The sequence below is a fragment of the Schistocerca serialis genome, chromosome 1 (genome assembly GCF_023864345.2).
Source record: "Schistocerca serialis cubense isolate TAMUIC-IGC-003099 chromosome 1, iqSchSeri2.2, whole genome shotgun sequence".
Lineage (NCBI taxonomy): Eukaryota > Metazoa > Arthropoda > Insecta > Orthoptera > Acrididae > Schistocerca > Schistocerca serialis.
The window spans coordinates 879,826,361-879,840,167 of record NC_064638.1 but is presented as its reverse complement, the minus strand read 5'-3'; the positions used below and the strand labels follow the sequence as shown (position 1 = coordinate 879,840,167).

Below are 13,807 nucleotides of genomic sequence, written 5' to 3'. Positions count from 1 at the left end.
CACCATCTCCGCTATGTGGTGAGTAGCAACTATCCTTTTCATGATATTGTTACATTCCATCCCAGATTTTCAATTGTCTAATGATTTGAACTTTAAGCAAATTCTAAGAAACTAGTTATAACGTGAATCAATACAATACTAATTGCCACGTAACAGATGTATAAAATAGGTATAACATGTAACAACAGCAGTATATAACATACTTTGTATGTGTAATTGTTCATACTATTATTTCTGACATTTGCAAAAGCCATTGTGATGGCTTGATGCAAAGAGAATATAAATAAATAAACAAGTAGGATAGTCCTATTTTTCTCTGTAGGTCAGGTGGGAACCATTTGTGCACAGCTTACCAGATTGTGTTTCCTGGCAGTCACTTTATTTTTCATTTTATTTTTTAATACTTGAGGGCAACAGGTATTAAACATATCTGAGAATATATTGACAAACAATGTAAGAGCATTCTAAAGATGAGAAATTTAAAGGATACCATTCTGTTTAAATTTTATTATCTTAACCTGTGACCTAGAATGCAGGAGATGGAACAGTTCCGCACTGGATTATTATATGGAAAGAGTCTTTCCATGTCAGGTAGTAATTGTTTAATAACTCTTAGGGTTACCAGACATGTTCCTACTAATAATCAGTTTGAAATTTGAGTTGTTGATCATGTCCAGCAAATGCAGGACATTATAAGTATTTTATTTGTCAATAGGCTCCTCTGAACACAGCATCTATACATCAGAGACCCATGAAACTTGTCCAGTCATCCACAGTGGACCAAGAGCAACGGCCTATGGGGCACGGGGGGCGTCTGAAAATACCAACGCCGCCTATTGTCAGCCCTTTTGTCGAAAGGGTAATGAAAGGTTATCAGCCAGATATGTTCAACACAGAGGTAATAATCTACAGTTTATTCATAGTTTAATAGTTTAGTTACTAAATGGTGGACATAGTGACAGATCACTTTACAAATTGCAAAACTGCTATCATATTTCACTGTGTTAATGCATTTATTCTCCCATGCTATAAATATGATAAATGAGACCTTGTTCCACAGTGGGAATTATTTATTTATTATGATCTTATTAGGGCCTTGAGACCCTCTCTTTGTCAGACCAGATCACTTGTCAAGGATTTTGTTTTACTGCTAGTACAGCTGATTTCTATATTACATTATGATAGCTTAACTGCAGCAGAAGAAAGTACTTACCAAAAGTTAAGACATTGTATATGTATAGCTGAAAAATATGAAAATAACATTGGATATGCAGTAACTGAAACAGTGTATACTAGTATTTTTCATAGACCAGAGGAAAGAAGAATGGAAAGTATAGAAATATGGTGGTGAGACATCTATTAACCCAATCAAAAAGCATGAGGTTGGAAACTATTGTAGAAATTCAAGACACAAACAGTTGATAGTGGATTGTATGCAGATGGTGACCAATTAAAAGAAGGTGTTGATTTGGTAACTGTAGAGATTGTAAGAAAACATAAGTTACTTTTAAACACAGAAGAGGTACTTGGTGAAAGTTTCCATGAAGAGAAAATAGAAGTGATTAATGAAAATGTTTGTGAGGCTAGGAGCAAGAAAGAGAAAGAAAAAGATAAAAAGTAAAATTGGATGAGAGAAGCTTGGCTTAGCTTTCGTTTATCTTGAATCTCCTGCCCAACAAAAAGCCCAAGGAAAAAAGTACAGGTGACCCCTGAATATAAGAGGGGCAAAAGGAACTGACCCAAAAAATTACATATCATTACCCCTAATTTCAGTGTGCTGCAGAATTCTTGAGCATAAATATTTCCAGAAAGCATTTGACACAGTACCACATTGCAGACTTTTAATGAAGGTCCAACCATACAGAATAGGTTCTCAGATATGTGAGTTGTTTGAAGAAGTAATAGAATGCAGTACATTGTCCTTGCTGATGAGTGTTCATTGGAGACAAAGATGCTTTTGTTGTCTGTATAGATAAATGTTCTGTCAAATATGGTGAGCACCAGTCTGTGGCTGCTGATGACTCAGTAGTGTATGGGGAAAATATCATCTTTGAGTGACTGTAGCAGCATACAGTTACAAATTGGAGAGAATTTCTGTTTGTTGTGATGAATGGCAGTTTGTTTTAAATGTGGGAAAATGTAAGTTAGTCAAGGAGAGTAGGAAAACAATCTTGCAGTGTTGAAACACAGAATGATTGGTGTAATTATTGAAACAGTCGTGCACATTAAATATCTATGTCTAACTTTGCAGAGCAAGATGAAATAGTACAAACACTTAAGATCAGTTGCAGGAAAGGTGAATGGTTCAACTCCAGTTTACTGGGAGAATTCGAGGATAGTGCAGTTCATCTATAAAGGAGATAGCATACAGGAACACATTTGCAACCCATTCCTGAGTATTGCTTGGGTGTTTTGGATCCCCACTCTGTCAGATTTAAGGAAGAAATTGAAGCTATTCAGAAGCATGCTGCTAAATTTGTTTCTGTAGGTTTGATCAACATACAAGGATTACTTAACCAGTGTTTCTGACAGACTGAAGAATGATCCTGCTGTCACAAACATACATCTTGCATTATGACCGTGAAGACAGTTTGGAGAAATTGGGACTCTTACAGAAGCATATAGACAGTTGTTCTCCCTCACTCCCATTTGCCAGTGGAACAATGGTACAGGATGCCCTCTGCCATGCACCCTACAGCAGCATGCAGAGTAAGTTTATAGATGAAGATGTAGAAATACAAATTACAGAATGCAAGAATAATGAGATGGGTTGTCAAAAAGAATTAAGGAACTAGTATCAATGAACAGAGCTGGAAGTGTGCAGCTATAAATGAAGTTCAGATTAAAAGAATTTGAAAATTTAAGCATCTATTTGCAAAGTTCTGATACTTTGTCATCAGATTCACATGACCGTAGTATATCAGTGGGGAAGCAGGAAAACATACTATTTGTGCTGTGTTGTTGTGTGTTCACTATATGTTGGCATTGTAAACTGTTTGTGGTTCTGTGTTGAATAGAATTCTTAGCAGCACAATCCATGAACTCTATCATCATGTAAATCTCACATGTTTATATTACATGCAGTATATGTGTTTAGTAGGGTCAGAACACTTACTCGTAATTATTTCCTAAAACAGCTTGCCATTCCTCACATACTCTAAATATGTTCTATTTATTTTGGGTGTTTAACTCCACTAGCTGCTTTTCCCTTCCTTGTTATTTATATTAAAGTGAGCAGTTAGGTTGTGTGCAAAACTAGGGTTAAAAGTGCTTGTGCTAATCTTAATTCGGAATGCATATTTTATCAAAGAACACATCATTGGTGTATATATCTCTGGGAAGTATTCAACCTGAAAACATTATTTATCAGGATAAATAGCATTGCTATAAGAAAGAAAAGGCCTCTGATTTTCATTTCTGAGAAACTGGCAGCCATCAGCTGTAAAGTGTCCTAGTCTGGTGTTAGCTCACACCATTGGGATGGTGGTGTTCTGGTTTTTCACATTAGATTTCTTCAATTTTGTTATGTTCTCAATGAGTCAACTGTTCTCTTTCATCTGATCCAATAGATCTTATCTGAAATCAACCTGCACTCTTCTCATTGATTAAATTCTGTGTCTTTCAATGTAAGTGTTACACATTGGTCCTTTATTAATCATGTCCAGTGCATGTCCTACCCAGTTCGACATACTCATAGTACTGTATGTAAGTCATGCAACTCCTCCTTCTGTGAACAACTCTCCTGATTTGTATAGTGTCTTCACTTTCATCCATTCACAAAATTGCTGCAGCTGGGAAACACAATGCTGCTCAGCAGTTTTTAAAGTGAAATTGAGCGTGCATAAATTCATTCAGAGAAATGGCAAATAACTTGAAAAGTAGGCCACTATTTGTCATCATGTTCAGCAACTTCAGAAAGTTTGTCTGTATGGTGCTGTTAGTTGCTTAACACAGTAATGGGAAGAACTAAGTCAAAAGTTCATAATGTTTAACCACATAACTCAACGTTGTGCCAGGATTTTGTTTATCTGCATTATATTGAGCCAATTAAGTCATTCAACCTTTTGTGCAGTTTGTACATAAACCTCCTTTCATTTATAAATTCATAACTTTCTGTCTCTTTTCTTAGCTTTGATTCGATTGTCTGGACTGTTGAAATGTAAGCCTTTTTCTGGGTGAATTACTGACTTACAGTTGAATCCATTGTAAATTTATAATGAGGGACTAAAAGCTTTTTGATACACGTACTACACTATCTTGGATCATTTTTCGCCTGTCACTGTACACTAAAATAGAGTGGAATTTTACTTACTATGCATATGTAGAATAACAGCAGAGGCTCTTAACTGGCTGATCATTGAATCGAAATGAGCATTGAAGACATACACTGGTACATCATTCCATGCTACTTTAACTCTTTACCAGAGTTCACGTAACATAGTGGCCTTTTAAGTGGTGACATGCAGATCTGTTGGCAACCTGTGAACAGACATTTTCAATTAGTGAGAGAGCTGATGAAGAAGTTGACCAGGCCAACAGTTGAGCACCCTCTGTGTTGTGGTATAGTAGGACAGCACAGGAAACATGTGATCTTGCATTATTTCTTTGAAAGACGATATTGCAGACCAGATTTATCACAGGCATCAACCTTAACTCAGAAATGTAAACAATGGCTGTCCAAATTACTAGCGAAGCAAATCAAAGGTGATAGTGTTGTATATTATGTGGCACTTAATTCCGTCAGGCCAGTTAGTTGGTCCCATATGTCAGCAGAATCCTACCTTGTTCAGTCTCCTTTGAGCCTCCACATGGGCATATGTCCATTGTGAGACTTTGCAGAACTGGGATTCACCTGAAAAGAAGACATAGCGCCATCCCTATGCTCAGGTTTGCCAGTGGGTGCACCACTGTCAGCATGCATCTCTCTGCTGGCACCTCGAGGAAAGCTGCAACAATTTTTGCTGTGGTTACAATCTAGGGTGCTCCAGATATAGCTGCACTGTCCATGTGGTTATTCCTCGTACCTTGAATCAGAGAATGGATTTGATTGTGGTAACATGGCTGTTCGATCCCATATAGCAAGGAGAGAAACATGCTGCGTAATCGTCCCCTATTTCCAGAATGCATTTGGTGTTCCTCCTTTGTGTGGGTACACCAAAATGCTAACTGTATGCATATCCTAGCATTTAGAACGCTTCATGCCAGTTTGCTATGGTTGCATGCCATCTTCATGGTGTCACTTTTAATGGCCAGCTGTGCATTTGAATACCCCTTTTGCAATTTGCAGTCAGAAATTGATTTTACACATATTAAATAATGGAAGTTTTAAGGCTCATGTAATGTTTTGTTTAATGTTAAGAGCAGCTGGATAATGATATGTGCCTGATCTTTGTGAGAGGAGCAATGGAAACTTAATCCATTCAGTTTTGGCTCTGAATCTGCTGTGTCTTATCATGACACCATCTATTGACAATTTAATTTTTTGGGGGGATTACATTTTAATTTTTTTTTTTTTATCATTTTGACAGGTCACTTGTTTCATTAATTAGTGGTTTCCACTGTAGCTACAGAAATAGTTACCTCTCTTGAAGAAAAGCATCTTTCTCAAATTTTGGTTACATTCATTTACTTTTGAAACTGTTTTTGCATTTAATATATATTTAAATTGCATTCATAAATGAGACTGTGTACTGACTTATGTTTTCATATGGTACTGTAATGTTTACTATTGCTTGACCCATGTTTGTTATAACTTAATCTTGTTTTCTTGTGGTTCCTTGATGTTTATTATTATAGTGACCAACTGTTGTGCATTGTAACACACAGTACTGTATTAGATACATCTGAGTGATTATTTAGTGATACACACACAGTATTAAGTAGATGCAGAACACACTCACTAGTTTTGTGTCCCTTATAAGTTACCGAACCACAGAATTTTTCATTTGTCACAAAGAGCAATTCTGTCTCTTGAGAGCTTCAACAAAACTTCTAACTAGTGTTAAAATTTTAGTTTTAAAGTTCACTGTATGTGTGGCATTTCAGTGGCTCATACCAATAATACCAATAGTGGCAATATAAATAAGTGACTTACAAACTTTTTTGTTTTTTGACTTTACTTGAACTGCATGCTACACACTGAATGCCTTATATTTTGCACATCATATTCTGTGTGTGTTAAATTATTCCACTTCTGTTGCTTTCTTGGCATTGCCTAGTCTTGCCTGTTGATTCAGTCCAGAAACACAATGCAAAAACTTAAACACACTATTTTTTTAAGACATGAGTCTTAAAAAGTGATTTCTTGTAAAAGAAAAATAACTGCTTGCCTCTCCCTATCCCCAGAGAACTTCTGTTCTTCTCCCTTCGGCTACCTTTTGCTTTACAGAAATGATTAGTGGTACCACAGGTCCTTATTGTGTTCATACAGATTTCTATGAAAGTGATATGAAATTATTTTGATACAGAGTAGCTGAAAGATTCGAAATTCCATTATTCAAAAATTAGTCTATGATTATATTGTTATAGCTCTCACTTCTTGATCATCAGTATAAAATTATATAAGTGGAAACATTCTGTTATCTGTTCTACACAACCCTACCTGTGTATGAATGTGGAGATAATCAAGTAATGAATAACAGATTGTCTTTGAAGTTAGGATAAAATATTTTATGCATCTTGTGGGTATAGGTGCTTCAGTGACTTGGTCCGAGGCAAAGGAAAATTTCCCAAAAAATTTTTTGCTGATGATACGGTCGTAATTAAGTATATATATTTGCAAGTCCTGATACATCTAAGACAGTGACTAAATAGGTACATAAACAAACCACTGCAAAAAGTTTAACCTTTAATATTACAGCAACTCACACCAAGCAGCTCCAGAGGAGAAACAATGGCTTGCGACTACCAGCCACAGAGATGGAAGGATAGAAAATTTACATAATATCTTTATCTTCATCTTGGGATTCAAGTAAGACATATAAGATTTTTGAGTAGCTCCTTGGGAAATGACTTTAATGTTGCTTCTTGTTAGGGTTAATCCTGCTGCATTTACTTGCATGTTTCTGTATCTTATGTATTTCTCCCCCCATTTGGTTTTGTGTGGTATCAAATTTTGCAGTGTTGCTGTTAGGGTATAGTGATGATGCTGCTGATATATTTGTTTGAAGGCACAACACTTGGATCTTTAATGCCCATATAACATTTTTTATGAGACAAGGTTTTTTAAAAGAAACCTGTAAAAGTTTCAACATAATGAAAAATACCAGCTTCCTTGAAACGAAGATCACTGTCTCTCTCTCTCTCTAAATCTCTCCCTCTCTCTGAATCACGCCCCCCCCCCCCCCCTCTCTCTCTCTCTGAATCACCCCCCCCCCCTCTCTCTCTCTCTCTCTCTCTCTCTCTCTCTCTCTCTCTCTCTCTCTCTCTCTACTATCAATTTAGGCATCAGCTCTAAAACTGTATGAGACAGCCACTGTACAAGACACTAAAACCTCCAGCCTCAAAGTGTAGGTTGAAGTATGGACTATCATTAAATTTTAAAATGTCATGTAACAAACTGTTTACATAACTGACACCACAATGGGCAGATCCTCCCACTGGAGCAGAAAGCAATAACCTATATAGAGACAATGGAATAAGACTTCTCTCGCCTTCCATTCTGACTTAAGGAAAAGGTTTCAGCGTATAGGGGAGTGATACATTTTTCAGCTCTGTCACCTTTACAGACTTCCGTGGTTGATATGTCAGCTCCATTATTTCCTTTTATTGCTGAGTGCCTTGATACGCCTGGTTGTTACATGAAGAAATGGGTATCCACTAATGACACAAGCCAGTGGTGAAAAAAAATTGTGGCTTATTCGTATGCTTCTGTGCTGAATGTTAACATGACAACAAAAATGTCATGTCGCCCACCATTTTTACATTCACTTATGAAAAATACGGAGCACATCGAAGGAGAGAAGGAAGCAAAATGAAACTTTGTGCGTAGAAAGGCTGTGGGGTTTTATATCAGTTAGACACTGCTCCATCTCGAGTCTGGCTACAGTTGGTTGAGGAGGATGTCATGTGGCTGTTGAATCATCTCCAGGGATAAGTTGACTTACAACTGTTGTAACTGGCCCTCAGTAAAATGAACTTTGGTACTGGGATGCTGTTGACAATGAAACTGGCCCCACATATGTTATATTGGGGATAGATTGCGGAACATGGCCAAAGTAGCCACTTAACATCATGTAGGAAGTTCATATGTCATGTACCTTATTGGATGAGTGTTGTGCTGTCACTAGACAGTACCAGGATACTATCTAATGAGAGTTGACCTATGAGGAGGCAATATGTCTGTGATGTACCACTGTATCATCATAGTTCCCTGAATCACTACCAGAAATGACCTGAAGATACTTCTAGTGGCTCCTTACACCATTCACAGTAGCAGTAACACCAATGTCAGAATGTATTTTCTCTCATTTATTCTCTCCCTTAGTGACAGAGGTCATCCGAGGTAATGCAGAACCTATATTTGTCATCTAATGCAGTGCTAGTCATCAACAGTTCGTGTTCCTCATGATTGGCACCACTTAGAAAACAGTCATCAGTGTGGCACTGCTAATGGCCAACATGTGGGAGGGCAATTCAGTGGACAGCTTCTGTAATCTCCGACCAATGATGAAGGGTGACACTGAATGACAAGTCCATTACTTCTGTTTGGATGGAAGATGCAGATGTAAGGAGGGCTACAGTAGTCTTGGCTCACAGATGGTGATGTCCCTCAGTGTGATCAGACTTGGTTGATCCAAATGTTGGTGATGTGCAGTTTACCCTCTGGTTCCCATTCAATCCACATTGGACTACTGACCTGTTCAAATGCCTAGATATCACAGTTTGATTTGAAAGCCCTGTGTAGACCCACAGTAATGCCCATTACAAACTCTTGCCAAATGACACAAGTGCATGGTATTCCCCATGGCTATTCAAAGTGCTTGCTAACCATCTGATGCTAAACATACCCATTATATACATTGAGACAAAATTTCTGGCAACCCTTCAGGTGGCAAAATATGTGGTATAAAAGTGACACACTACCTAGCTTTTGGAATTAATAGTTGGAACTAATAGTTGTTTTCATCCCAAGAAAGTATGTCGTATTTACTTCTCTGGCACTGCTACACATTTTGCGTGTTGAGGGTAATTACTGGACCATCCGGGATTTGAACCCGGGACCTCTTGCACCCAAAGCAGGAATCATGCCTCTAGACCAACAAGCCAGCTGCCGGCAGTAATGTAACTAATTGTAAACAGTCCACCCCCAGGACCACCATGCAGTACTTTGTGAGGGCTGATAATATGGCCTTGTCGTGACAGCACTAATTAACTCCTGTGAGCATTTTACCTACCACAGATCATTGTAATTATAGTCATTTAGATACCCATTGATGTTCTGTGCATGTACAAAATTGCTTCTACAACAATTCATTCCAGGTGCTTAACTTTTTTAGTCAGCCAGTAAATTTATAGGCTTGTTATGTAATGGGATTCTGGGAAGCTTTCAGGTTTTATGATTGATTATGCAAGTTTGAGATTTGTTTGATGAACAGTTTGTGAAGTTAATTGTAAAAACAGAACAGTAGAAATTGTCAGATATTGATACGAGGTAAGTGCTTGTAGAGTTGTCTTTATGCCTGAAATGATATCAGGGGGAAATTATTTGCATGAATAACTGTTTGTGTAATCTGAACTCTGCCTTGGAAATGTAAGTCCAGTCTTGTTCTGTATTCTTACAGTAGACTCATCTGTGGAATCAGTTGTACTTAGTACAGACAAAGTTCTTTAATTGTCTTTTTCATTGCAGCTTCTGATTGCACAATTGTAATGCAATACGTTTTTCTTTCATTTCTTTGGAATATGGATTATATGGAGTTTGGTTTGGATGGTTTACCAGAACCCACTAAAACTCATCCCACGTTTTGTAGTGGTTTTTACTAGTTGCAGTTTATATTAGTTCCGGCCTGGAGGTATGTTAAACAAAATTCCTTGTTATTTCTGAGAACAGACAGAAGGAAGAATTAACTCAGTTACACTTGCAACCTGGCCATTTTTCTTTACCGACAGCTGCTTATCATCTTTGGCTGCATTCATGACACATTCAAACTGTTTTCCAATTTTTTTTATGGAAAATTCAAGTAGCTGTACTCTGGAATAAGGTACTCTCACATTCGACAATAAAGGGAAAAGACTGCGTTTAGTCTGCAGCTGTTGCTTCCATGACACTTTACAACAATTCTCATTGAGCACCTTTGATATATGATGTGAATTACTTCATGTAGATCTACTTTCATTTCCCCACTGATGAAAACTTGTCCCAAAATGTGCCATAGAGTAATGGTGTGTATCCAGCAGCTATTGTACATTTGAACATTGTTAGTTATATTGACCATGGAATTTCGTAGCAGTGCTTTACAGTGGGAAATATAATATTCTACATAATAGACAAGTGATGCACCACTCACAAAAAACTGCTACTTTAGTGTTGAAGTGAATGTTGCATGCACATATTTTTGTTTCTTTCATCCTCTTCCTGTTCTTTTTCGAAGGCTAGCTGACTGCCCTGATGCTCTCAATGTGTGATCATTAGGTATTTCGCTCTTCTGGTTTGTATACAGTAAAACAAAATGCTCCATTCATGTTGGTCAAATACAGCTGAGGAAAGTATTATTCTGACAGACAGAATGGCTGGCAAGTACTTCTCTTTAGGAAACACAGCTCTGTTATTACCAATAGAAACACCTAAAATAGGATGCAGCACTACTAACTTTCAGATAGTAGGTTCATTTGTCATCGTGGAAGGTGAGGGAGGTGGCAGGGGGTTATCATATTTTAAGATCAGAGGGACCCATTTCTTATGTGGTGAAGGGAGGTAAAGATGAAGGAAAAGCATTGGATAACATAAAGGGGTAAAGATAACACATTAGTAAACAGTGTGGCAGCTTCAGTTCAGAGGCTATAGAAGGTGCAAGATGGATTATAGGAGGAAGAAAAAATGAAAAGTGGAAATAATAATGAAATAATCAAATAAAAAGAAAAGGGGAAAATAAAATGCAGAAGTATGGAAAATTGGGTATTGCACATATTGGTGGGGAGGGTGTGGAGTATTAAACATTTATCACAGTGATGAAGGTAGGAAGGATTGGGCATATGCAGACATACACAGGAGACATTATGAATTCCTTCTAGACACCAAACCTTTCTTAAAAGTAAGTAGACCATTTTTTGTTTTACATTAGTCACACCTCCTAAAAAGTTTGTATCATTAACCTTGTTAGAATGCCAAATATCTTTGGTTAACTGTTGTTGATGTATGCTTGTGCTCTTTCTGATGTGCTACATGTTTGTGTTATTTGCTGCTACACATATAAGGGCTTGCACATTTCGTGTGATCTCTCTTTGTTTGTCACTTCTGCCTTATAACTGACTACATCCCTGCATATTATGAAAAATGGAAGGAGATGGAATGGGGCAAAGAGTTCATAGAACTTAGTTACAGCCTTTACTGAGCAAGCATATGTAGTCCTCTGGAAAGCAGAAAACCTGTGATATCGAGTGTCAAAATTCAAGGTGAAGTCCTCTACAGGTTTTACCTGATTTCTGGCCTCATTAATGTTTTTGCCACTGCTTTTGAAAGTATTTTGTGCTCAGTGTATTAGTCTGTTCTATGTATTTTGAATTTATTGCTGCACTAACACTATTCCCAACTACCTTCCTTAAATGTAAATAAGGAGCTTCATTTCAATGTGACTTGCTAAAAAAGTAATGCCAGAAACTTGCACCTCTTCACTGTAAAGCAATTTTGCTTTGTTTGTGGGCTTTATAATTTGCACAGTGTTTTTGTTCATAGTTCTCTTATAGCTTTTTGTTGTGGCTTCACTGTTTTACATTGTCTTTTCTTATGTATGATGAGCCAAGAAACATGTGCTAACTACACAATGTCTCTAATACTGACTGAACCTTCCAGGACTTATACAGATACCAGTACAAGCTGCCTGAGAGGGAGTGGGCTGCTCGATTTGCATTGCCACAAGATACTGTGCACGCAAGGCATGGAACAACAACAGCACAACAACTTCCTTACAGTCAGCCAGTTATTATGTTTCCTGAGCACACAAGAATCCCAGCATCACCAACACAACCACTGCTGTACAAAACAGTCCACACTGTTGGGCAGTCCTCCCATCGAATGGTTGTACCACCACCATCAAGTTTTTTCGATGACTCCATGAATAATTCACCAGTGAATTTACCAGTGAACAGTGTGCAACCAGCACCTAGCAGTACAAACGTGCAACTCCGCTCAGAACTTACTGCATCATCTTCTAACCGAATTTCACAGGAAGCTTCACTTCCTTCTGTGAGAGACACTGAAAATTTAAACTGTGATTGTAATGTTATAGATCTGTCACAGGACAAAAGCACGCCAGAGGATAATGATAAATGCCAAGTAGTTAAGTGGAGTGACAGAATCCCCAGAGGAACTGAATTGCATCGTCCTGTTATGGAGAAGCCAAACAGCATCTCCTCATCCAAAGCTACAAGTGAAGTACCACAATCTTCAGACTATATACAAGATAATATTCCAGACAACCTTCAGGTCAACATCTCTGCAACAAAAACAGCCCTTCGCTCAGAATCTGTGGATGAAAAATGTAAAAGTGAAAGTCTGTGTGGTACTCCAGAAAAAAGATTGTGTCAAGATCCTGACAATAAGACAAGTGCTTTATCCAATATGCAGACCCATCAAGTGACAGCGATGGATTTGTCACCATCTACCATTGTAGACTGTACTACCAAATCAACACCATCGCAGTCATCACCACGTATGCTGGGAGCCAGCCACCCTCAGTCATGTGCCACAAGAAGACCTTCACTAGACTCAATACAGCATGCAATGAGTGATAAAGGTGCCAGCTATGTAAATTGTGGACAGCAAAATCAAGAATTGTGCACTGTCAGCTGTTGTGAGCAAAGTAGATGTGCTACACATACCAAGAGGCTTGCAGCAGCTGGTTCTGCTTGCTATGGTGCAACCCAACTACCACAGCAGTCACCTAATGATGAAAGGTAGAGTTATGTGAATTTAGATTTTACCTAGTCACTATTATTTAATGTAAAGAGAATATTCTCAAGTAATATTTAATTTTAATGCACAACAGAAAATTCTTCAGCATGAAAAGAGAATTCAAGCTGAAGCTGCATCAAATTTTTGATGTGTATGAAGGCAGCTGTGCATTGCAAAGACTATCCTTTATGAGCCAGCAAACCATAGGTACTGTGAATTAAATTTGTAAATGCAGCTATTTTGTGAATATTCTGATTTTGTGTTCACTAATGGCAAGTTTCATGTGAGTGTGTTTGACACGCCCATCGGACACATTCCTGTCCATTTTGGGGAGCTATACTGTCCATCAGTACGGAGTAATGCTTTGTGCAGCACTTATCTCTACTAGGAGTGCATTATGAGCACTATTAGTGCAATAAAACATTAATAAGGTGCTGAGGTCTGTGCCAATATAGTATCTATAATATGCCTCAAATTGTATTTTTGAGTAGAATAGCCCCAGAAACTCAAAATAAGTATCTGTGATTTGCAGCATGTATGGCTGTTTCTCCACAGATATCTGTATTTCTCTGTAAGGCTACTTGAAAGCAGCAGTGTTCCAGGCATTATCTTGCTGTAGTACAAATGAGTTGCATTTGTGTAGGAGCTATCATATTCATGGGCTGGAAGAAGCACCTTTTTTCTGGCAGTCATTTT

At 37.9% G+C, this 13,807-nt stretch overlaps 1 protein-coding gene across 1 annotated transcript in view; it reads left to right on the top strand.

Annotated features, from left to right (window-relative positions):
* LOC126443737 (uncharacterized) overlaps positions 1–13,807 on the top strand; it is a 448,679-nt gene that overhangs the window by 420,784 nt on the left and 14,088 nt on the right. Inside the window, exons 12-13 of the mRNA XM_050090959.1 lie at positions 716–898; positions 12,011–13,113. Of these exons, the coding sequence (XP_049946916.1) occupies positions 716–898; positions 12,011–13,113 (1,286 nt within the window). The remainder of the gene's footprint in view (positions 1–715; positions 899–12,010; positions 13,114–13,807) is intronic.